This window comes from Anser anser (genome assembly GCF_964211835.1).
Source record: "Anser anser genome assembly, chromosome: Z".
NCBI classification, from domain to species: domain Eukaryota; kingdom Metazoa; phylum Chordata; class Aves; order Anseriformes; family Anatidae; genus Anser; species Anser anser.
The window spans coordinates 39100609-39126780 of record NC_139723.1 but is presented as its reverse complement, the minus strand read 5'-3'; the positions used below and the strand labels follow the sequence as shown (position 1 = coordinate 39126780).

The following is a 26172-nucleotide window of genomic DNA, read 5'->3' as shown; positions in this document are numbered from 1 at the left end:
TAAAATAATTATGATAAATACCTGTTTCATGAAGCTGGAGGGTTGATTTTCAAGTAGACAGAAAATGTTGTGTCCTCCCTTATCAAGCAATTTTAGTAGGAACAGACCCTGTTTAAACTGGCAGAAGTGGGAGCACCTGACTCTTTGTGCATTTTCATAATAAAATGTTATCAGTATGTTGTTTAAGTGCATGGACTCATTATGTATACACTTTTACCACTCAGAACTGGAGGCATTTCTTTAACTGAGATTTTCAGAGCCAAGGAGGATTTTTCATTTTCCAGTACAGTCTGAGGGGATTTGAAGGGCTCTGGTGCTAGCTTGTGTATTTGCTAATCTTGTTTCACAGCATTTGTTCGTATTTGAGCTCTGCCATCTCATCAGTGACTTTTTCACTTGTATGAGCTGTAGGTTGCAGGAGCAGGTTTAGTTTCTCTGTGGGTCAGAGCACTGCCTTGGGGCTTTCCAATGCTGCATATTCTAGTCTCACCCCCAAAACACCTCAGTGCTGAGAAAGGCCATTATAGTTTTTCTTCTGGGAGCTCTTTAGTAAATCTTTCCACTATTCCTGGTCTTTTTATTAGTTGAGACCAGCCAGAATGGACAAGATAATAGTGTTAGGTACACTTATTTCAAAGGTTGTCTAGACCTTTTATAACTACTTTTAGTTTTCTTTCTATTCTCTTTCTTTTGCTTAGCTGTCCTCTGAGCATTTGATAGAGAGTTATTCCCATTACAATCAGTTTCTTTTCTGTCTTAATGTTCAATTCTGTCTTTTGTCACATTTTGTACTGTGTGCAGAGGAGCATCAGTTGAAGATAATGTACGTTTGCACACAGATTTTTCAGCAACTAATCCCAGAGTTGGATTCTTCTTTGTAGGGGTGCCAAGCCAGTGGCTGTAAAAATTCTTAAGAATGAGAGTAATGATCCAGCCATAAAGGATGAATTACTGAGAGAAGCAAATGTAATGCAGCAACTGGATAACCCATATATTGTCCGAATGATAGGCATATGTGAAGCTGAGGCCTGGATGTTAGTAATGGAAATGGCTGAACTTGGGCCACTGAACAAATTTTTGCAAAAAAATAGGTATGTAAGCTTTGATTCCTTTTCATAGCATTTATCCAAAAGAGGGAAAACAGACAGGTCTGTTTTGTCTTTAAATTCAGGGACATTTTACATTGAAATGCCGTTTATCTAATAATTAGTTATTGTAGTTACTCTTCACCTAGACATAATTGTCTTGCAGATGTCTCCAAACTGTCAAACCTTTCTGGTAAAATAGTGCATTCTGAATAAATTAAAGAATTTTCAGACATTCTTCAATTGCTCATTTATTGATATGTTCACATATTGTCTTGTTCAGGACATGCTTATGCTACCTGTTCTAGTTAAAGCTTAGCTAAACATAAATGGATCGCATTACTAGTATGCTGTGAGGAAGTTCATAGGCAGAATTTGTATTTGAACTTGAAAAATCATGAAAATGAACTCTTAAAGATTCAATTATGATTTCCAGACATGTCACGGAAAAGAATATAACAGAGCTGGTACATCAGGTTTCCATGGGGATGAAATACCTGGAGGAGAATAACTTTGTGCATAGGGATCTGGCTGCAAGGAACGTGCTATTAGTCACCCAACATTATGCCAAAATCAGTGACTTTGGACTTTCTAAGGCTCTTAGCGCTGATGAAAATTATTACAAGGTAAGGTTTACATAAGATACCAAAGCTGTGTATTTGTGTATTAACATACCTTAATGAGATTATTTTCAGATTAAGTGCAGTTGTTTTTAAGAGTTGAAAATAAGAAATGCTATGTGTCATTTATTGTTTCACAGTCTGCTAGTAGGTCATGGATTTTTTAAATGAGTGATCAACATTAAGAGAGAGGGAGGGAAAAGATAATCCCTTACTTAGTTGCTTCTTTTATTTACTGTCAGTAAATTTGTCATTAGAGGGCAGAAATATTCTGTAGAAATTAGATATTTCCTTCCATAAAAGGGGGAAAAAGTCTTTGTTGCAGGTACGAATTTAGTACATGGTTTTCACCATGTCCAAGGAAAATATAGGCTAGCACACTGTGTAACTAACAGAATTGGATTGGGGGATTTTGTTGAAGGAGTATAGTTGGTAAGCAATCATTGGATATAAGAAATGTTTCTTCAGATTAGTTTTAAATTATTTGCATCTTTGTACAGCTAAAGAGACTGAAATAACTACCACATTTAATGAGGTAAAAACATCCTTGGGAGATGAATGTTCTACATGTCTACATATTCTTTTCTGGTATATTGCTCTTAAAGTTAAAATTATTTATTTTTGCCTGTTTCCTTTCATCAGTAAGTCAGACTATGAAACACTGCAGAGAAGGAGCAAGCACATACTGCCTTCTGATGACCTTCCTATGGGAACAGTAACTGCTGCCAGAAAAGGCAGTGACATCTTAAATCACTGCCACTAGCCTAGCTTGTCAGAGGTTTGAAATCTGGTATCAAAGGCCCATTCCTTTTACAACTTCGCAAAATACAGAGGGATTATATTACCAGATCTAGCATTGTGCTGGTATGGTTTGACACTTGCATTGTTGTAACAGTGTTATGGCATAATTTAAGCAAATTGCAGCTTGCAGCTGCTTTGAAACAAAATATTGACTTCAGCTAAAAAGAAGACTCAGTGTAGCTAAGTAGATATCTCTTACCTCCTGCAAAAAATAGACTTGAAAAATCTTTGAAAGAGCTTAAAATTGAATGCCGCTGAAAACATAACTCCAGGTCCTTTAGCTAAGCTTGGCTTTACCATAGCATTCATTTCAGTGCATTATTTGAGTCTGGAAGATTAAGAACAATTTTGTAACAGTTTTGAAGAAGCTGCTGCATATTTTCTCTAATGCCAGCCACATCAGAAATACTTGGTACAAACGCATGCAAATCTAAGTTAAACTGACTTATAGGAATTACAGTGTTGTTTACTACGTACTACTGTCTCTAGACTGCTTTTTTCTTTTCTGTTATTGCTTATTTTAGGCACAAAGTCATGGAAAATGGCCAGTTAAGTGGTATGCTCCAGAATGTATGAATTTCTACAAGTTTTCTAGCAAAAGTGATGTCTGGAGCTTTGGGGTTTTAATGTGGGAAGCTTTCTCTTATGGGCAAAAACCATATAAGGTGAGTAGTTCTATCTGGCAGTTCTTTTACTGTAAAAATTCAGAGCAAATTTTAACCAACACCTTTCTTTTTATACCTGGAAGAGTAGTTACAGGTTGAAGAAGGTCTTAGTACCCCATCTTCAGGTTGGAAATTAGGAGAAATTTATTCTCAGAAAGAGCAGTCAGGCAATGGAATGGGTTGCCCAGGGAAGTGGTGGAGTCATTGTCCCTGGGGATGTTCAAGGAAAGGTTGGATGTTGTGCTTAGGGACATGGTTTGGTGGGTGACATTGGTAGTAGGGTGATGATTGGACCAGATGATCTAGGAGGTCTTTTTCAACCTTAATGATTCTATGATTCTATGATTCTATTCCAGGGAATGAAAGGTGGTGAAGTCGCACAGATGATTGAAAGAGGAGAACGAATGGAACGTCCTGAAGCTTGTCCAACAGAAGTCTATAACTTAATGAAATTGTGTTGGACATACAAGTGAGTGTGATGCGATGATCTCTCTTTTAATAGCAGTATAATTTAGTCTGCATAGTTGACATCCAGAAAGTATAATATAAGAGTATTTCAAAGCATATCATTTCAGCTGGTATTTAGCTTACAAACAACATGCAAAGGAAGGAGTCAGTTACACTTTCAAATGAAAATTATGTGAGTTGAGTTATTGAATGTACCACAAGAATCTGATTTTACACAGGTGATCTATTTTTTGCTGGAACCTTTATAAATAAATAAATAATAATAAAAAAAAAGTGTCAACAGAAACAATTATTCCACCAGAATGTCAGTCTGATGTATTTCAAAAAGAAAGTTTGAAATTAAGGAAGGAAACATTCCTGTTTCATTCTGGGTTGTATTTGGTTTCATTTTGGTTTCCAAGACTTTACTAAAATTTCAATCATGTTATCAAATCATTCCTCTATTGCTCAGTTATTAATTGTTTTGACTTTTTCTTCTCTCGTTTCTAAATATCTTCAGTTTGGATACCACATTGACTTCCTACTAGTGAAAGGCAAAACACCTTTCCAAGTTGTACCTAATGTTTAAGAAACATTTTTTTCTGATCAGCAACATTTCAAAAGTTAGAATTATGAAATACAGATAAGAGGGAAAAAAGAAAGAAAAAGGAAGGAAGGAAGGAAGGAAGAGAAAGAAAGAAAGAGAGAGAGAAAGAGAGAGAGAAAGAAAGAGAGAAAGAAAGAAAGAGAGGAAGAAAGAGAGGAAGAAAGAGAGAAAGAAAGAGAGAAAGAGAAAGAGAGAGAGAGAAAGAAAGAAGGAAGGAAGGAAGGAAGGAAGGAAAGAAAAAGAAAGGAAAGAAAAAGAAAGAAAGAAAGAAAGAAAGAAAGAAAGAAAGAAAGAAAGAAAGAAAGAAAAAGAAAGAAAGAAAAAGAAAGAAAGAAAGAAAGAAAGCCCACCTAATACTCTCTTTTTTTTTTTTTTAAATCAGTATGTTGCAAAATTTCATTTAAAATGTTTTACAATCTGTCATTTTAAACTATTTTGTTGAAGCTACCTTTGGCTGTAGAAAGGGTTCCAAAAAGCATCCGAAGTCCATTGTCACTTACTTTGCCAATTCACCATCTGGAGAGTACACGAAGAATATTTTCAGCAAAGGTCTCTGGGTTCCATTTCAGGCAGTGTGGTACTTCACCTTTAGGTACCTTGCTTCTTCGGTAGTTTTATTACACCAGGTACTCTAGAAAGAACATGGAGCCATAAAATAATTTCTGCATTTTTGTTTGTCTCAGATAATGCCGTAGCAGTTTTAGAGTAAATCTGTATCATTTTCATTGTGATTAGTAAGCATATTATCAAGGGTATTGGTTTTTATTTGTTTGTACTCAAATATCTTTAACATTGGAAAGAAAAAGAAAAAAAATAAAAATAAATCAATAATAAGAATGCTCAGGTCATGCAGTATAACTATCTCAATATGTAATGTATTATTGTCAGGTCTTGTCACTTTAATTATATTCTCCCAAATCAACAGAGGTGCAGATAAAGAGGAAATGAAAGCAATATGGCCATGTATTGTATGCCTAGGCTTCTCTCAGTAGTGCTAAGCTGCTCTGTATGACTGTAGTACCCATTGTAAGGCAGATAATGCCCTGTAAATTTTCTTTCCATCTTACTACTGAAGTACACAAAGTAGAAAATTAAATGGGACCAATTTACCATATATTTCTAGTAACACCTTCATCAACAGAAAGTAGTAGGCATGACAATTAATTCACTGACAGGATGCTCTGTATTGTCATTTGCCACTTGGTTATCACTTGGTAGCAACATTTTGGTAGCCTTAAAGTGAGCAGCTTATAGGATCTGTCACTGAGATAAAGTCCAAGGTGTTGCAAGGCCAATGTACCTTTTCAGCTTCCTCCTTCCTGTGCAGTCATATTTGTCATCTTTCCACAGTGTTGATGACCGACCAGGATTCGTTGCGGTTGAGCTGAGATTACGTAACTACTATTACGACATTTCCCACTAACAACATGAAGAACAGCAGCTGCCTTGTCTTCAGCAAACATCTTCTAAGAAGCAGTTCAGTTTCCGAAACCAAGTGACTTGGATTTTTGTACTTCCACTTTCACCATATAAAGCTCAGAGCTAAGCCCTGTTTGTAGGTTTGCCTTTTCTTTCTTTCTTGCAGAATAGCAAGCTCCAAAATAAAGTTGAAAACATTGGGAATACGAAGTGAGCAGCACGAATATAAGTGCGGATGCTTAGACTTTTCCTACCTTCCATTTCGTTTTATTTACAGCTTTATAGGCTTTACATTTTTCCATCATGTAAAAGTATTTAAAGTCTTTCAGCCCTCTTCCTGTATTGTATTTGAGTTCAGATGGGGATTTAAATTCTCGTAAATAATTTTTTTAGCTCTTAAATAAACCAAGTATTGTTCCATCTTTCCCCCTACCTGAGGAAGAATAGCATAAACACTTCTCACAGTGAAGGAAATTTGCTGTGAAAGTGTCAGTCATTTTGACTGACAGTGTGTTTGATTTTACCCCCAAGCTGCTTTATAACCAAATTGTGTTCTCAGTAATAATGTAAGCAGCAAGAAACTGGGAGATGAGAATTTCTAACACGTGGAAAGAGGAATCATCAGCTCCTAACCTTTAAGCGTTAACAACTCCTTTCTTTCCTCACCTCATGTGGAAGCCCAGCTGTCCATCAGGGTGTTGTTTCCTGGTGGAACCTGGGAACTCAGGGACTTGCTCTCACCTTGGGACAAAGTGTATCAGCACCTTAGACAATGACTCTGGGTTTTAGCCTGAAGTCCATTAAGTGCAGTTCCTGAAAAGGCAGCTGTGCATTGAAAGGTGAAGGAGCAACAACTTTTTCCTTTGTGTGGTCTGAGCCTTCTCTAGAGATATCTTTTCCATGTACCTCTTTGGATATACCAAAGCTTCTTGTGTTTTGTTGAGTGACAACCATTTCTTTTTTCAAACCTTTCTTGAAAAGCATTTGTGAGAATTCACCACAGCTTGTAACCTCTGAAGCTAAGTTTCACTCCCAGATCAGATGTTTTAAAATAGGCTTAAGGATATCCAGTTTACTTTCATCCTTTCCTAAATGTTAGTATTTATCCTGTTATTAATGTTAGTGAGCATCTCAGGAAAAGGTGTTTGTCTTACCATTTTTTTTTAATGGCCCAAGTAGGGTTTCCAGTACTGTGTATGTATAGCAATGATAATTATAAATTATGTAACCAATCTCTATTCCCATTTTTTATCTATATGTGGTTTTTATCCAATCTCATTTTAAATATTCTAGAAATCAAAATTTCTGCTTGCGTATTCCCCACAAGCAGGCACATTACAGGCACTTATGTGTATCTCAGGATTCTACTAGATATAGAGATTTTAGAAGAATATGAAAAATAAGATTTAGAGTTAGATATACTTGTTGCATACAGCTGTTTAGAGCATATGTTTTTAATTGTTTGAACAGGGTACTCTTAGAGATACAGTGATTTTTTCTTTCCCTAGGAAAGAAATTGTGTGGGCAATTACAATGAGAAAGTGTGAAAAAATATGCATAAAATATGACTATAAAAATGTGGGATTTACTGTAAAACTATTTGTTTCTTTATACTCATTTTATGGTGTATTTAAAAAAAAAAAAAAAAAAAAAGCCTGGTGATTTTGGTAGTTTCATTTTGGGGAATCCAGTGCCAGACACTTCAGAAAGCACAAGCTACTGAAAGATACTGAGTGCAATAGGCCATGTTTCAAATGTGAGTCAAACATGACTTATATTCAAGATAATTTTTTTATTATTACTTTTAGTAAACAATTTTTCTACATGAACAGCTTGCATAGATGATTCCCATAGTTATATATAGTTGTTTTTTAGCATTATCCCTATTGCAGAGAAACTGTCAGCTTTACGTGTGCAATTAGTACATTCATGGGGATATCAGTCATAAATCAATTGCACAAATCAAAAACAATTGCACAGCCAGTGAGTGACAGCACTCTATTTCCCTGCAATATATATGCATATATGTTTTTTAAAATGTTACCTAGTAGTAGAAAACTGGAGGAATAGTTCTTCCCCTCTCTTCTGAGTGAATGTCTCTTTTGGTGTTGCTTGATTGTTTTTAGCTTCACTGTTCTGTAATAAAAGTTTACAATGAGGATATGAAGTATTTTGAAATAACTGGATTAGGTTTTTAAACTGAGATTAAAGACATTGTTTTAGAAACTCTGCTGTCTTAAGAAGAATCCTTCAGATTTAAAGTGTTTTCTGAAAAATGCTGATGATGTGCAGAGCTTGTGTATTTACTGAATTACTGTGGTTGTTGTAGAAAACTGAGATTCCCTTATTGACACTGAATGGTACCTGACAGGACAGATAAACCCACTAAGGCCTGAGGCTGCTTTTGGAACTACTGAGGACTAGCAGGAAAATCCCTCAAAATATGTGTGTTGTTATTACACCTAAGCCTTTCCAAGATACTGCATTTCAGTGACACTGTGCTGCATATGGGAAGTTAGAGGTGCTGGGAGCCAAGCTATCCAAGGATTTCTGCATTACGAGTATCAGCTGTGCAGGGTTTAAAGTCACATTAGTCCACACGGAGCCTCCCTTAAACATGCAGGCCACTCTTTTAGATATTCTGAAATAACAGAGAGATCTTAACTCTTTCATTTAGCTTTTGCTGCAAGGACAAGTCTCCAGGAAAGAAAAGGCTGGATGTGACTGAATTTGAGACTGAATAATAAATAACAAAGGCTAAGAGATAGACAACACCTCAAGCAGGTACTTCCAACTTTCCATTTGTAGGAATGTGCTATAAACAGCCACTGATATGAAGAGGCCTTTGTCTTTTTTGTATATGTATTTGATTATTATTCTTATTGTTGTTGTTGTTGTTGTTATTGTTATTAATTTTAGATTGATTCATATCAGAAATGACATTTGGCAGTATAGCCCCATAAGTAATAAAGTAAAAAAAAAAAAAAAAAAAAAAAAAAAGAGCAGAGCTAAGGGGTAGCAAACCACAGCATGGAGGCAGGGGAGCTGGTGTGAGTGACTCAGGGACGAAGAAGCAGGTGAGAACATGTAAAACCAGTTTTTCCTTAAAGGAAAATACAGTGTGTTTACAGTTCTGTAATTTAGGACTCAAATCTACAAATGCATGTTTATTTTTGAGAATGGGAGTCCATCTACCTTTTTCTATGCAGACCAACACAAACTGCACACGCACACACACAAAAAAAAACCCCTGCACCAATCTCCACCTACTTCAAACACTGTGCAAAACAGGGAAATTTAAGCAGAGAATGGAGGGTATTCATACATTTTACTTCTGGAATGATTGCAGTCAGAACTGCAGGTTTGATGAAGCGAGCATCTCAGAATGGCCTGAAGAGCCTGGTTTTGTGGTTAAGCAGCTCTATGACATGGCCCTGCCAGAAGGTGGCAATACTTGAACGCTTTTAGACTGATGCACTTGTCTGAGCATTTCTGGCCATCTCCATCCCGTCCTGGTTCTTGCTATGTCTGTGCAGCACAGAAGAACTCGTTAATCTGTTCACTGCTTGCTGTGAAATGTACTCACTTGCTGTGAGTGTACTGCATGTGAGCACAGTTCATGAATGATTTATATCATAAATGGTTAGTTGTGAGTGATTAGCAAAGTCTTCTGAAACTCCTTGTGACCCTTTGTCTCTGATACCAAAAGTGGGAAATTCCAGGTAGCACGATACAGAATATATCCCACATCTGCACAGAACGGAGTGAGGGTGGCATCTGGCTGAGAGACAAGGAATGAAATGCACCCAGCGTGGGTGGGTGCATCTAAGGCTGCACAAGGATATTGCACTTTTGAGAGAGAGAGGGAGTGAGAGAGAGAGAGAGAGAGAGAGAGAGAAAGAGAAGAAAAAGACTGTGGCTGTGCTGAATACAGGGCACATAGTCAGCAATTATAACTACTAGCTTTAAGTTTAGTGAGCACAAACACCCTTTAAGTCATGCAGAAAAAAAAAAAAAAAAGAAAAAAAAAAGATATTTTTTATTTTTTAAAGTACCATATGGTTCCTTACAAACACAGTGAAGAAAACCAACACCAGAGGTAAAATGACCCCAGATATTGAGGGAAAAGAGCCACTTCGTACTCAGTATTACCCATTTCCCAGCGCTGTCCCAGCACTGCACAGCATGGTGTGATGCAAGGCTACAGCAAGACTGTGTTTGGTCCCCAGCTCTCCCTGCCGGGGCAGCCCGTGGGCCCAGTGGTGTCAGGCGATGTTTGTCAGGCTGATGGGCAAGGCTCAACAGCCAAGTGCCTCCTGTTGCAGCTGCAGGCGGCTGGGGGCTGAGACTCAAACACCGTTACTGGGGCACCCAGACAACCTGTGAAGCTGTCCCAGGGGTTGCAGCTGGCTTTGGAGCTGGAAAAGGAGGGGAGGAATAAAGGCTGAGCATGAGCAATGGTCACAAAGGAAGAGTGTGTAGGGAAAGAAAATTTTTACCCAGTAGATTACTTAATATTGCTGGAAAAAGATGCAAGCCTATGGCATGTGCATCTTTCTTCGACTTTATAATTCACCATGAAATCCAGTGAAACAACAGAGCAACTTACTGCAAACCCAACTGAAAGCAAGAGTTGTCCAAGTATCTAGAGCTCTCAGAAGCCAAACTAGTACTGTGCACTGATCTCCAAATGTCTCCTTGCCTTGCCTTGCCTTGCCTTGCCTTGCCTTGCCTTGCCTTCCCTTCCCACTCATGGATACATGACCCCCTGTCATGCAGGTGCAGCTACAGCTGCCCACCTGGCACACCCTCTGCAACCATGGGTCCATAAGCTCAGTGCTGGGCTCCGCACACCTCTAGCCAGCTCTGCGGTCACATTAGAAAGACAACCTGCAACAACAACAACAAAAACAACTGTGCAAAGGCAGGGACAATACCACAGCAAACAGGGTGAGCCACCAGCCCACGCTGCCATGCAAGTGTTACCTTACATGGATAGTCATTTATCTGTCCTACGGCATTGCCACCAGCAGTGGCTGCATTAATGCAAGTTATCTGTTCTTTCTTATTCCTGCTTTGTCAAAGCAAAGTAAAACTGTGCTGGTTTCAGCAACAGCAAGTCTGTTACTGCATGTCCATGTGGCAAAAGGGGTAGCAGAGGTCTTCAGTAGTTTGAAGATGTTGCTTTAAAACCATTACACACATGTATGTATCTGTAGTTTCTTATCTGTTTCCTACCTGTGTTAGATAACTCCCTGTCCTACTGCCTCTGCTCTTGCAGCACAGTCACAAAGATATATCTTCAGATCTTGTTCTAATTTGTGTGCAGATTTCATCAATATTATCAAGCATATTCTACCTGACTGTTGTAACAGGTAACATGCTCCAGTACCCTGAAGCAATGACCAGCTGGCAAAGAACTACTAAAGTTGGTCTTGAGTCAAATTTCTAGAAGATAGCATGAAAACTGCATGGAATGGAAGGGCTAGAGTCTGGGCGTTGAGGGGTATGTCCAGAGACACACCACAGAAACAAGCCTGCTGAGCTTTCCAAATAACAGGATTTAGTGGTTTTTTGTTTGTTTGTTTGTTTTGTTTTGCCTTTGTGTTAAAGTGGTTGTAAATTGACAGCATGCCTTGATCCAATGTTTCTTTCCCCCACAGATAATTTGGAGCCAATCCTTCTCCATTTTTTCCACAGTAATGACACATCTTAGCCATAGCTGGGTATAATCTCCTAGATTAGCAGCATTGTTCTATTTCAGCAAGTTTTCCAGTGTTCCCAGTATATCCCCCAAATCCAGCACTTTGCATGTGTAGAGCTACATAGCTCTTTTGGCAGCTTCCACCGGCCTTGTTGTTCTCATTACTGCACAAACACGTGCCTATCTTTCAACAGGAGTGCCAGCAGGCATCCTCGTCTTTCCCGCGATGTTCACAGGGGGAGGACAGTGCAGGGAAATGATGTACAACACACTCCTGCTGCCGCCATGGGGAAGGCTCCTAACCTCTTTCTCCTGGGATGGCTGGTTTGCTAGACAGTATGGCCTCTGTAAGAGAGCATACACAAAATGGTGCAGAAATTTAGTATTAGATGGCAGTGGTGTAAGAGGAGCCCCCCACCCCACCTTGCACTGGGCAGTCTCCTCAATTTTTGCAGGCTCCCAATGTACTAAAGCATAAATTGTTTTTTGTCTATGTGTTTGTTTGTTTCTTTTGTGTTGGTTTTGGTTTTGTGTTTTGTTCTGTCCTGCTTGCAGATGCGTTTTTGATGCTGCCATTGATACATGCATGCCTTTATTTTAAAATCTTAGATCCACTGTTATTACTGCTTCCCCAGGGGCATGTAGTAATCAGGTACTATTTTTGAACTCCTCAGTCAAGCACAACTTCCTTTTCATCTGTCCACTCTGCAGCTGCTGTAGGGAGTGAGCATGGCATTCCTCATCTTTTTGTGGTTTCTACTTATAAGGAATAGGCAGGACAAGCAGTGGTTCTTGTTGGTGCTGGAGTACTACACAAGTTAGATTACAGGATAAAGTAGATTGAATCACGTCTCAGAAATTCACCCTCCAGTGTCACACTGTACCCAAGTTAATGCAAACCAGAACTCACAGTACACAAGCACAAGTACAAAGCTCTCAGTCTGTTCCCTAAGCTCCCACAGCTTCTTCTATGCCAACTATGTATACACAAAGAAAATAAGAAGAAAAAAGAAGGAAAAAAAAAAAAAGAAACTAATATTACAATACATCAACATACAACACATCAACACATCCCTGTGTTTGTTTGCAGAACTTTATGGGGACTATTCCTTGATTCATTTATAAGGAAACTGAGGTCTTAACGAAGAAATAATCAAGGTTCTTGAGGACAGTCCATGTCTTCCTTTCCTCCAAAATGACAAGGTCCTGAGCTGCTCAAAGTGTGGCAAGAAGGAATGGCACCAAACACCACACCAATCCTGAACATTGGTACGGCTGTAAGATGGCTGGTGCTTACATCTTTTGCTTGAAAACTGTGTTATCTGGTGGAGCTGGTATGCCTTTCTGCTTGGCCACCAAGGGGTAGTGGGACACTGGTGATTACTACCCACCATGTGTTAATAAGCCCTTGTAAGGGATGGAGCTGGAGGGTGGAAAGTACTGGAAGAACCTCAAACCCATACCTTGGATAACACTATAATGCACACCAGCTGTAATCTCCACATAGAGCTTTGTTCTGGGGAGAAAACCAACCAGGCCTCCATCCTAGGAAGAGCAGGGGACCTCCAGAGAAAGGAGTTAAGGAGCTGTGTCCAGGCCCAGGCCCAGGGCACTGTCAAACAGTACTGCAGACTCCCAGACATGTTTTCACCAGAGCATCTCAAGAGCAATGAGTTGAATAGAGCCACTTCAGGAACAATACAAAGTGTCAGGAACAACAATCATAGCTCTGAAATATTAATACTTGTTGCAATTACCTGCTGACTGCATTAAAATAAGGAATGGTATAACACCAAAAGCAGATCTAGGTGAGAATGTTCTTCCATTGTTACATAAGTGAATTACCTTTTCTTTTGTGGACAATGCCCTGCTACCTGTTAATCTACACGTACTTTGCTTAAACTGTTTTACAGCACATGGTGTACTATGCCAGTGTTGCTGCCACCTTCAATGTGTTTTATCTGAGTTATAAAAAGCCAATTAAAAAGTGGGCATATGCCCTTTATTTTTTACATATATTTCAGCGCTATTTTTTCCATCTTAGTTTGTGCATTTCATCCTGTTTTGTCATCTCAAGTCTGAATTACACAGAATTTTGTTTATTGCCAATTAAGGTAAAGCTTTAATGATCAGTTCTGGTACTGAGAAATAAAGACAAGCAATTGAACAAACACTTAAGGAAAGCACCCCAGCTTCTCCTTTGACACCTCTCTTGCCCCCTTCCTGGTCTCCCATCCCCTCAAAACCCTCAGGGAGGTCATGGGCAGCACAGGAGGCCACGGTCAGTCATCACACTTTATTCACTGTCCTTGAGGTCATGAACTCTTCCCCAGCTGCCAGCACACTGAAACCAGGGGAAATAGTGATGAGTGACCCAGGCACGTGCTAGGAATATGTGAGGGGGTTTAACCTGGGGGATGGGGAAAAGCAAAAAGCAGGAACTGGTGTTATTAGGACCCCTACCATCCTCCCAAGGTAGTACCTGTTGCATCCTATGCCTCACAAGGGTACTCTTCAAGGTATGGTAAGGTACTGCTGATGAGCTGTCTGCCACCAGAAACTGCCACCATAAAATGCCAGCGACGCAATAAAAAGACAAGCATGCATTGCTCCCCAGGGCAAAAATAACAACAAAATACAAGTGTGTTTGGAGGAGAGAATAAAAATAATGAGTGAATATTTGAAGACTAACCTACTGTTCACTTAATTAGAAATGAGAAGCCATGTGATAGCAGTGGGCTATTTGGCCCGTAGACTTTTCTCCAGAAGGTTGTCTTGTCCTTGGATTGAGGTGCTTTCAAGCCCTGCTGCACAGCAATCAAAGCACCATTGAATGGGAAACCTCCCCCACAAAACCATCATCCAGTGCCCACCCCATGCATTCCCACCCTGTCAGATTTGGTGAGCACAGACACAGAAAGCCAGTTGCATGAGATATTTATTTGCCTCTCCTCCCAAGTAATAGGGGAAGAAAGTCCTTGCTTTCCTAAGCAGTTTCACGCCTAATGTGTCTTGTCGTAAGTGCCTGCTCCCCTGTAGCCACCAACATAGCCGCTGTTGTCGGTCAGGTCCTCACGGCCAGCAAGACCCTTCCCTTTGCCACTCTCATCAAAGCGCTCCTTGTGACTGCCGGTGTATTTGCTAGTGTCCGTCAGCCTCTCGACCCCACCAACCTTGGTGGCTTTCTGCAAGAAAGGAGACCAGCAGGAGACAGCCAGCATTAGGAGTGAGATCACAAATAGGCTCTTCTCTACATGCAAGGATAGCCCTTGGGACGTGCGGTCCCACGGCAGCTCCAGGTGCACAGTAGGCAAGGAAGCTCCTACTCACTGTGGTGCCAGCGCTGCCCGGCTCCTTCCCCTCGATGAGACCATACAGAGCCTGCAGTGCTTCCTCTGGTGATTTGCCCTTGAAGCGCTTACCACAGAGTTCCTTCATGGCCTGCTGGAACTCAGCAAAGGTGATGGTGCGGGCACCCTTGGTCCTACAGCCAGGGGAGACCAAGAGGAAAGTTACCTTGCAGGTGGGTGGCAATGGGATGGGAAAACCCCAGGGCTGCCCCTTGTCTGAGAGCCTGGTTGCCATCTCCTCTGCCCACCCAACAGCACTGCCCAATGCCCCTCGCTGCCACGCTCACTTGACTTTGTTGAATACTATGTCGATATCAGTGCTGGTCACGGCTTTTCCATCCATCACCCCACACTCTTTGCACATCTTGGAAAAGTTTTTCCCGGTCATCTCGTTGCCACTGGCAGCTGTGTCACCGTATACTGCGAATTTACGGAAAGCATCTTCTACCCCAGACATCTTGCTGCTGTGGAGAAAAGGAAGGAGAAGAGGAAGGAGCATGGAGTGAGCTAAGATCACCTGCAGCTGCCCGACTGGCACTCACATCCCACCTGTACCTGGTGTCCTGCAGTAAAAATGGCACTGCCACGGGCATCTCTCTGCCATGGGACTGCCATGGCAACCAAATGGGCAACAGCATAGAATGGGCAGGGGCAGGGACAGTTTGGGACCCAAGGGAAGGCAAAGGAGAAGTGGAGGTGGGGCTTTGGGGCAAGTGACCTCTGTATGTGAAGCAATGGGGCAACCAAAGCCTCTGAACCTTTTGGAAATACAAGTTTCAGTTAGACAGCTTCAAGAACAAATGCCTGCATTTGTAAACTGATTTATACTTTGCCTGTTATCTGATGACAGAAGTACCAGATTTGTCTTCCAGGCCCCAGATAATTGCCTAAATGTGGCAGATTGCCTTGTAAGTAGTCACCAAACTGTCCCCATCTTTCCAATTACACTTCGTCCCCTGAACAACTCCCTGAATGAGGTTGTCCTCCTCCTGACCCCAGTAAATTTTCTACTACTGATTAACTTAGACCACCACAACTGGGTAGCAGGGATCTCTGAGAGAATAAAAGCCATTGTGCAGCCTGTAAATCAGTCTGCTACAACTTGAGCAGTCAATTCCTGTTGCTTGTGAGATGCATTTGAATCCTCTTGAAATGCCAAGCCTCTCCTAAAGCCTTGAGCTTCACCCAGGGCTCTGGGTCTCACAGTTGTTTGCACGCTGCTATTTAATGTAAATCCTGGGTGAGGCCCCCTGGAGGCCTGGGCCCAGCTCACCTGTGTGAGGTGGCAGTGCTGGTGGCGGTGCTGGCGGTGGTGCTGGCGGTGGAACTGTCCCTGCTGTGTCCCTGGAGGTGGCGGGCACGCCCTGTGCCTCGCTTGCGGATTGTCTGCCTCAGCACCTGTGTCACAGTCCTCACCAAGAACACCGCGGCCGGGCGGCAATGCCGTGTTCTGCGGGGCGGGGGCAGGGGTCACTGGACCTTCAGCCCGCTGGGATAATAAGCAAATACGGTATGGTTTTCAGCCAGCATACGTGTCTCGCGTCATCTGTACTGGGATGTGTACTCTTCCTCCAGTGGGAAGGGGGGCTACCCCTATAACCAGTAAACACAGCCAGCCCTTGTTCATGCTTCCCTGAGGAGATGATCTGCTACCAGCATCAGGCCCTGGCTGGGGGATGAGCCCGGGCAGTCACCAGCAAACCAATGACTCCAGAAGCCAGGGCAGGAGGGGAAGGGGGAGAGATATGACATACGCTACACGTGCAAAATCTTAGAGAAACACTTTTTTTTCCACTCCTATGCCAACAAAATTAAAGTAGAAAACTGAGGTGAAAACAGAGACTAGGCCTTCCAGGACATAAGTAAGGCTCAAGACAACATGGAACCATGTATAAATATACCTTATTTCAGAAATATTTTATTCTTGCCGCTAATTAACAGGAATGTATTTTCTGGTCTTGCTGCCAGTCACAGTATACCCAGCTCTAAGCAGCTGGGTGAGCTTGGTGAAGGTCTACCTCTTCCAGGAGGAAAACCTTGCAGTTACTGCTGTACACTCACTGCCTTTGCTCATCTTTATGGCCTTTGCTCTTCCTGCTGAGCTGTCCATAATTTCTCATCAATTACACTGTTAATGAGAGAAACTCATTTGCCCTTGGCAGGTTTTGTGCAAAGGGCACTGCCTGGCAGTGGGGATCCAAGCAAGGCTGAAATAGCAAAAAAACACCCAGTGCCACCCCTTGCTGCTGCCAGGGATGGGATATAGGCATCCCACCCTACCAGGGCAGCCCCAGAGCCATACCTCTGGCTGGTTTTGAAGTGCCACCAGATGCCAATGAGCTGGGAATGGGCAGTGAGGATGCCAAGATAATCCTCAGCCAAACCAGGCAAACATCACTGGTAGCGAGGCAGTTTCTGCCTTTTAGGCAAATGCTGATCATCTCAAGGAATTGCCTTATTTTTTCTTGTTGAAGATGGCCTGTTTGGGGGCTGCCTGAGCAGGAATGCCAGTAGTGCTGCCAGTGCAAGGAAAGCACAGAAGAAATGAGGCAGAAGATGTCGCCACAGGGAGGCAGGGGATAGATGTGCATGTTGTTGGTAGGGATTTTTCTTACATTCTGGAAAGACTTTTCTATAGCAAAGCATATATTTGGAATAGAACTTTTTTTTTTCTTTTAATTGCATTAAATATATATATATGCACATATATATTTTAATTGAGCAATGTATAACTTGTCTAAGGTGACTAAGTAAAGCTGACAGCCTCAGAAAGAAGGCAATATTTTGTTAGAGTGAGTAGCCAAACATCCATAAATTCTGAGGTCAGGAATTCACCTCCTTTTTTCCCCTATAACTCAAAATTATTACAGTTCAGCTGTGATGACAACAGCTTTTTTGTTTCTCCTCCTCCTAGTCTGGATGTGACAATGGATGAACCAGAAGGTCACTTCCCTTAAAGTTATTAGGGCATTGCTCCCCAGTCATGAGCTCAACAAAACCGTAAAAAAAACCAGCTCAAACCAGACAAGTGTCCAAAACTGCAAAGATTGCCATGGAAGGTGGGGCAAGTACTTGAGAGTCTGCAAGGGTTGAACAGGTGGTCTCTTCCAACTCCTGTCTGAGCAAAAGGACAAAGCCCTCTCCAGATATGCACTTTCTAGGTAGAGTAAGCGTACACAAAGCTTACCACAGATCACCAAATTTTAACATGCTTCATAATAATATGCTTGTATATACTATATAATAATACCTATAAGAGAAGTTTGTTATCTCTAACCTTGAGTTCCAGTTCCTGAGGGAAAACAATAAAAAATGTCATATGCACACATGCATGCATGGCCAGAGATTCCTGTTGTCAATACACCTCTTTAGCAAAAAGGCAAATGGCCAGATCGCTGTTCTGAAATTTTCTGCCTGACTTCTCTATACTTATATTTCCCCAGAAGAATTTCAGTTCCTTTTGTGATCAACAAATTTTATCAACAGTAATTTTACCTGTATTTTCTTTTCACTGATAAAAATGTGAAAGAGCATTGGGCCAAGCACTAAAAGCTGCAGATTTCCACCACAGACACCTCTAAGGACAAACATCTCCTACAATCTGCCAGTTCGTTATTGCTAAATTCATTTAACCTGGAGGACAAGGTTTTAAAGAGCCACTCTTTAGAATGATAGCATGCAACTGACAGATCACACAGCAAAATTGTATTAATATGTTCCAGACATAGTGCTCCAGTGAAGTTAACACAGAGATTAATCTGACATTGTGCCTATGGTCTTTGCTTTTCAATTCTCTCATGGCTACATGCCAAATTTTTTCTGCTTTCAGTTGGAAGGGTTTCGACAAAATCAGGCCAAGGGAGTACAGAAATGGTCCCAAGTAACTAGTTAAGTATTTGAGGCTGCTGCCAGCCTGCTATGAGCTCAGCTTAAAATTGCATTTGGGGAGGTTTGAAGTATCTTAGATTGGCCAGAGATGAAGAAATAGAGGAGAATCACCAGAAGGGAAAAAAAAAATAAATAAAGGACGAGAAAAAGAAGAAGAAAAAAATTGGTGTTTTAATAAAATAATACGAATAACATACAGAAACAGACACACACACTATTCCCCTGTTCCCAAAGCAGATAAACCATTAAAAGGAAGTTCTCATATTATGAAGGGATATGCTAAATTGCTTAAATCCTCAGTCGTAGGGAAGTGATTTATTCTATACCAATAAAATGGTTAGCTGCAGAACAGAGAGCAGAATGCAGTGTTCTATTCAAATTCCTACATAAATCTGCAGGAAAGTTGGAAGACAACTTTGATACCATCTTCATGGAATTAGCATTATTTATTTAAGGAAAAACAGTATTTTGAAGAGACTAAAAAGTACAAAAAAAAAATGTTAGGGCATCTGTAACATTGAAGCAAACCAAACTAGCTCTGCAGAATAGTAGAAATCCGGGAGAAAAGATTAATTATGTCTGAAGCTCTTTTGTAGGCAAGAAGAATATTAACTTCTGCTGTTATGAATAAATGAATTCTAAATTATTCTTTGTCTGCTAGATTTTATGAACTATTACCATAATCACATAAACCTCCTTTTTTCACATAAAGCTATGTATAGCATAAGACTTCCTTTCCAGTGCCATGATCAGAGAAACTGTTTGAATGAAGACATTAAAGCAGTGAAATTCCAATTACTGTATGAAACATTCTAAATCTGTCAAAATGAGCTGCTCGGATTACGGCTAGACCCAGAAAACCCCAAAAGATGGTGGATGAAGGTAAATTGAAACTCAGATATGGAGCTCTCCATCTGATTCCAGACTGTGTACTTTTGCAGCCAAATTGTCCCTTTCCTGGTCTCTGAGTATGTGAAGAACAAAGTTTTATTTAAAATGAGGGTCAAGTGTGAGAGTGTAATGCATAGCACAAGTTTGAAAGGCAGTGACTTTAGCTGTCTTGCTGAACAAATACAATCTGTCTGATACAGATATATGGGGAAAGAGGGGAGAACAGAGGAGCATGCTGGTGCCTAGACTTGAAAGAGAATTTTAAAGAATAGCTGAAAGAACCAGAATCGTGCACTGACAAATTTGAAGCTACTGGTCAGAAATTAAAATAGAGCTAAAGAGACCAAACATAGCTGCTGCGTGTAAAAACAGTTCATGGGATTCCTTTTCAGTATTTTCAGTTCTAGTGCATTTTTTATTATTATTTTTATTATTTGTCAGGTATACACACATTCACACACACTATAAGAAAGCCTTTTTAAGACACAGATCAAACTGTTGTTCAAGGGAGTAAATTAGGACAAGTTTAATACACACTAATTGTACAGTTTTATAAATAACAAGCTTCTAATGAAAATTACCAGCCCGGATAAATCCCATCTTGTGTGTGCCCAATCCCAATGTAAGAAAAAGAACAATGTGCAGTAGCTCCTCATGGTCTTTCTGAGCTGAAAACTTCTGTGTCATCCCATAGTGAAGTGACCTCATCTATATGCCGTGGTCTAGCCCACATGAACTAGAGAGTTTTGTCCTTTACTTGGAAACCAACACGTGGAAAACTATGTTTCTGCATTGTCCTGATCTGCAGACCGCTATGGTGAGCCCACAGCAATAAAAAAAGAAGTTTTTCACCCTTATACCTATGGTGAACCACTGTCTTTTATGACCATACCCATTTAGTAAAAAAATGAATAATTACATTAAATAGATTCCCTCTCTATCAAGGAAATTACCTGTCTCTTGTTTTGGAGGCTGAGCACACAAAGAGTTGAGAACTTTGTTTGTACAGTTCCTTATATTATGCAAATGTTATCCTGTAGTTAACTTCAGTGTCCTCCTCAGGCTGTGTAGGAGGACATGGACTGGAAAAGGTATAAGAACAAGATAAAGTGAAGGTTAAGACAGTTCTCTTTGCAAGTTCCAGCCACTGCTTTGTTCTCTCCTTGAATGCCTTTTGGACCACAGTTTAGCTGGAACTGTTTTCAGCTGGAGAGCCAATGAAGTTTTTCTCCCCAAACACCGCTCCCACATGAGGGCTCCAGCACATTATTGGTTTTCATGTACCTCGTCCCATTGCTTTTTCTCTTTACACAGTAAAATCATTGTGAAAGCGTCTGATGATCTAGATGTACCCTCGTGTTCTTGACCTGTACAAAGAAGTTTTGTGCTTTAGATTGAGCAGTTTTAAACAATGTTAGTTTATTGTTTGTTATACTATCAGATACAATAAATTCAAAATAATTTGTCTAGGATAAATCATGCTCCCCTTGGCCAGAAGTTAGTGCATTACAACAAAAATCTTCAGGAGTAAATTTTTTATATGTATTCCTGTCGACATTGACATCAGTTTTTTTGTTTGTTTGTTTTTATATGGAAAACATTCCACTCTGTTATAATCCAAACAATATTTGTACGTCTGAGAAAAAATAACAATATTTTCTTAAGGTACAGTGCTCATAACAAGCAGTTTCCAGCTACATGACAAATCCTTTCAAAGCAGAATGAAAGGTACTTTGGTACATGCTTTCCTATTGTAATGGTCTTTCTTGGCATATGTGAGAGTGGGCTATGGCCCACGGTAACATATGAAAATGCTGGATTGCTAAGCAGGTGTGCCACATTGCTGAAACTCTCCCAAGACTTAGAAAAAAGCTCTTAGACAAATGCTGCTACAACACTTCAACTAACTCGTTAGGAAATATGGCATTTAATACTTGATTTATTATGTGATTAGTAACACATTAAAAAAGGTCATTTTCATACATATCTATATGATAATGTGAATCATATTCATCACCAATGTAACATCTGCTGATTCCACTGTAGTTATATTAAGAATTAATTTTGCTCCTGAAGTATGTTTTCCTATTCTATTTTAGCTACATTATATTAGCTCCCTCCACAGCAAAACTGCATTTATCTCAAACTTGATTTGATGCAATTATGCAGGAATAAATGATGTTGTTTTGACTCATTTCAACAAGTTGAACCATTTGCACGCTGTTCCAACAACATCCTTCTGCATGCAAAAGTCTCTTGGCAGTTCTTCAACTCTGACCTAGAATTCCATCTGAAAAGCTACAGCTTTTGTGTGTACATCCTGTAGAAGCACAAATGTTGCTGCTAACTTTTTTCCACAACACATCAAAGCATTCTGTAGGGGGAGGAGGTTCAAGAAATATTAGGTTAAAGCATTTTTATGCATATATAGTTGCATACAAATAGCAAGTGTAACATATATGCGTATATTAAAAGTATATATATATAGCGGCAAATCACATTTTAGGTGCTTGTGAGAAACATATCGCTAGATACTTATTTTAACTCAAGCTCCTGAATTCCTTAGATCCTTATAGAAAGGTATTTGCAAGTCTTCAGTTGTGTGCTGTCATTCAGGCCAGCAGAAAACTCTGATGGTGGCATGCATCAAGAACAAATAGGACAAGCATACTTCCTCATCGCTTATTACCTGGCACCTTTATGAACAAGTTCAATGATCTTCCTGAGCTATTCTCACTCATAACACAGTTGGAGCTGGCCCGCCATTTTCCTATTATAGATCAAGACTTCTGGCCTTTTCCAGCTAGCTGCCCAGGCCTATTTCAGCCAGAGAATGTTATTTCAAGCTTTTAAAAGTGAGTCTCAAGCAAAAGAAGAAAAAATTAACAACTAATTACCAGCATTAATTTTGTGCCTTATTTTATCAAACAGTAAGATTCTTCAATATCATTCTATAAAGGTCATAGTTTAAATAACATTTAAAAATACAGATCTGGCCTTATTTTCTGTGATAATAAGCAATATGACCAGTTTCACAAATTTCAGTGTTAGTATTACACCTTCCTGGCACTATGTCTTTACCATCTCTTATATCTTGCCTTCCATAAAAGCACAGAAACCACTTATACAACAGTGCCCAAACAAAAGCACTGAGCATAACCAAGCTTAAACAATTCAAGATGACTTACATTACATTTTATTCCTATTCTGATCTATCAATGAAAACATACACACACATATATATAATGTTTTTGTCATTACTAAGGCAATACACAGCTTTTTTCAAACCACACTGCAGATGGAAAGGAAGATGCTTGTCTTTTCTTCACTGTAAGGCAACAGCTTAGACTTCAGTCATCTTGGTGAAGTCAAAGAGCAAAGACAGAGAACTGGGCACCCTCCCATTTATGCACTTAGCCAGGTGTTGTGGTTTAGCCCCAGCAGGCAGGTCAGCACCACGCAGCCACTCGCTCCCTCTCCCCAGGTGTTATGGGAGGGAGAACTGGAGAAGTAAAAGAGCAAGAACTCATGGGTGGAGATAAAGACAGTATCCTATTGGCAGGGCAGTGTGAGAAGCTGAAAGGTCCTTGACTTAATGTAAGTACTGCTCTGCAACCGGCAGTATGTCATCACCACTATTTTAATCAAAAATCCAAAACACAGCATCACACAAGCCTCTATGAAAAAAAAAATAGCTCTATGCTAGCCAAAACCATGACACCAGGGAAGTATGTTGGCTAAAATGCGGAAGGCTCTTTCTGCTGCCTTTCTGAGTGGCTGGTGTTGATAAAAAGAGAGTTTCAGCTTTGACTGAACACCTCCTGGACAGCTCAAGAAGGGATGCACCTAGCTGCTGTGGTGGCCTGGCTCCTTCCAAGGGCAGTGGCTGCTCCTGAGCGAGCGTTTTAAGGGCCTAAGAAACCAGTGAGGACTTCTCATGTTTCTGGTTACGGTCTTACAGGTGTTCCCAAAACCTGGGGTGTCTGAGTCCAGGTGTCCAGCAAAAGAAATCTGGTGGCTACCAATGGCCTTGTGCACCTTGTATCTGCCAGCTCTCACTCAATTAATATTTTAGAGGCCTGCCCTCAGGAGCTGATCTGTCTTTTTTTTTCTGTGTGTCTATGGCACCTGGAAAATGCAGATCAGATCCACGTTAGGACCTTTAGGCACAGATGCAGTAAAATTGATCAATAGTGCTGATATCCCTGCAGTGACTCACCAAGCTGTACCAGGTCATGGCACCCTATACCCCTCTAACCTGGGTGTAGCCTAGCAAGAACATTTATAACTAGGAGTTATGCTCCATGGCATAGCCAAATTCACTCTATCTCTGTTTTTTGGTGGTTTTTTTTTTTTCATATCTCTTCTGGGTGCTGTTACAGTCCAATAGGTTTTCCTGTGTTTTTGTTGTTTCTTTCTTTCTTCTTGTGTTTCTGTGCTTTTGCATTAGGCTGAGAAATGGCAACTCCTCACTCTGTCCTTATTTACAGGCTGCAATGTTACAAGCAAGTAAAAGAACATGTTGTTCCTCACAATGTAAAATGGTGGAACTCATCCATCATGAGATGCTTTATGTAAGACAAATATAAAGAGGCTCAACAAGCAATTTGGCAAAACCATGGAAGGAAGTCCTTAAAAGGGTTGCTGGATGTAGAGAGGCAGCAACCTCCAGCCTGGGAAGTCTCTGACTCTGACTGGTATCCAGGAGGTTTTAGGCTGGAGGATGCCCCAGGACCATGTGCTTCCTCTGCTCTGAGCACAGGTCAGAGACAGGACACGTGTGTGGATAAGCTTTTCTTCCAACCTTATATGGTTGCTTTTGTGTTCACAGTCAATTTCATTTATTTCTTTTCTAATTTATGTAGGCCTATCATTTTCTCCCCAGTTCTCATTCTTCCACTTTTCCACTACAGTGCAGCTCCTAGAAAATGGGAAAACCTACTGTGGTCAGAGATTGTTCTAAAGCAACCAAAACAAACAAACTGCTAGCACACCACAACATACTGTTTCTTTTATGCTGGAAAAGTGGTAAAAGCTATGTGCTGCTGCAGTCAGGAGCCAGATCAGCTTACAGCTGCATCCAGCCTTGCAATCAAACTGAAGGGTATTAACAGAGTCCTAGACACATGACACTGAGAGAGGACAGCTTATCAGGTAGCAGTAGAGTGGGAGTGCTCATTTTTCAGGTTTGCAGCTTGAGCTCATATTTGACATAAGTAACAGTGATATTTTCTAGCTTGTGTTGGAAGAGCTGACACCTGTTTTGCATAGTCTGCACGTCTCAAGTACACTTCTCAGTACATGGTGATGGAGACAGAAGTTTGGGCTCTGCATGCCCATGTGGCTGCAGCATGCCTGAACTTTCCAAGGGGAGTTAATTTACTCCACGCTGCCTGCTAGGCCTTGTCACAAGCAGTGGCTGAGGCTACAGGGCTGTTCTGCCACCGGTTCACTGATGCTGGTACCCATTTGTTGCTTCTCTGGATGTGGTGCCTGGCCCCTTTTCACAGCTCACTTTGACAATACTTGTCCCATAAAACCAGGACGAAGGACAAGGCAGGCAGAGCCAGTTTTCGGATAGGTCTGAAACCACAGAACAAAACAGAAAACCTCTTCTGGCTAAGAACATTTTGTCTTCGGAAGCAGCATTCTTGCATGATTTCACTGCCCATGTGGGATTATTTTGTGGAATTGGGATGATTTGTGGCATGATTTTTATTTTGAGAAATATATGTGTGCAGCCATCAATAGCAGTCACTGCAGCTTAAAATTCTGCAGGCTGGCAGCCCTGCTCCCAGTGACACTGTGAAGACCAGCAGCAGTCTCAGCTCTGGGTGCGGGCTCCTCAACACCTCGTGAAGCTCAATGCAAAAGGACCTGCTTCTTTTATGCTTTTTCTCGAGGGCCAGACTCTGAGCAGGTGCAAATCAGCCTCCCCATGCTGCAGTCAGCAGGTCTGCGCCACTCAGCACCAGCTGAGGATTTGGCTGGCGGTCCGTATTTTCCTGAAGGCATAGCAACAATCCCGAAATGTGCCAGGGGCCTTAAGCTGTGCTGCGCTCTCTCTCCCATTCCTCCTGGCAACAAACCTAGGTGCGAGGAGTCAGCTAGGAAAGTATGTGCCCGTTTTTAAAAGCCTTACTTGCAGAAGGGAAGGGAGAGCTCCCCAGTGCCTTCCCTTTCTCGTTCTTGCGGAGGCGCTTCGCTGCCCCATGGAGGGAGAAGGTTTGCTGGACACGAGCCACAGCCCCTCTGGATGTTTCCACCAGCCCAGTGAAGCGGAACAGTCCCATCGCTGTCAGGCCAGAGCCAACGCACAATATTTTACGCAACTATTTTTGTGGTGGGATCAAATGGCCTGGTATCTGGGACATCTGCCGGAAGCAAGACACCCTTTGTGGGAGTCTACACAACTCAGCTGGCCTCACGCTGCCGGTTGCTGAAGCCACAGCCTGGGACTGCTTTTCAGGTCTGGTTAAGGACAGAAAAAAAATAAAACCCAGCTTGCTTCAAACAGATATCAATCATGCCCTGTGCTACTCTGTTAGGTGCATCTTGTGCAAAAAACGAGAACTGGCGATATACCCCCACGCACCTCCCCGCTTCCCCAAATCCTATTTTTGAGTGAGGAGCTGGAGTGAACTCATGGTTGTGGCAGGCCCTCACCCCATGCCACCTCTAATTATAGGGGAGCC

At 41.2% G+C, this 26172-nt stretch overlaps 2 protein-coding genes across 7 annotated transcripts in view; one reads left to right on the top strand and one right to left on the bottom strand.

Annotated features, from left to right (window-relative positions):
• Positions 1-6874, top strand: part of SYK (spleen associated tyrosine kinase) — a 68124-nt gene extending 61250 nt beyond the window's left edge. For all 4 annotated transcript variants that reach the window (XM_083817710.1, XM_083817713.1, XM_083817711.1 and 1 more), the window contains 5 exons: positions 882-1091; positions 1522-1711; positions 3031-3171; positions 3528-3640; positions 5576-6874. In XM_083817710.1, the coding sequence (XP_083673836.1) occupies positions 882-1091; positions 1522-1711; positions 3031-3171; positions 3528-3640; positions 5576-5648 (727 nt within the window). In that variant the 3' untranslated portion in view covers positions 5649-6874. The remainder of the gene's footprint in view (positions 1-881; positions 1092-1521; positions 1712-3030; positions 3172-3527; positions 3641-5575) is intronic.
• A 986-nt stretch (positions 6875-7860) lies between these two features.
• Positions 7861-26172, bottom strand: part of LOC310889755 (tubulin polymerization-promoting protein family member 2-like) — a 99546-nt gene continuing 81234 nt past the window's right edge. For 2 of the 3 annotated variants that reach the window (XM_083817718.1, XM_083817719.1), the window contains 4 exons: positions 20431-25948; positions 14986-15162; positions 14679-14832; positions 7861-14533 (listed from right to left, as the gene is read on the bottom strand). In XM_083817718.1, coding sequence (XP_083673844.1) covers positions 14351-14533; positions 14679-14832; positions 14986-15155 — 507 coding nt within the window. In that variant the 5' untranslated portion in view covers positions 15156-15162; positions 20431-25948 and the 3' untranslated portion in view covers positions 7861-14350. Of the gene's footprint in view, positions 14534-14678; positions 14833-14985; positions 15163-15971; positions 16875-20430; positions 25949-26172 lie in introns of those variants that run through there. The other variant, XM_083817720.1, reaches the window with a different exon arrangement.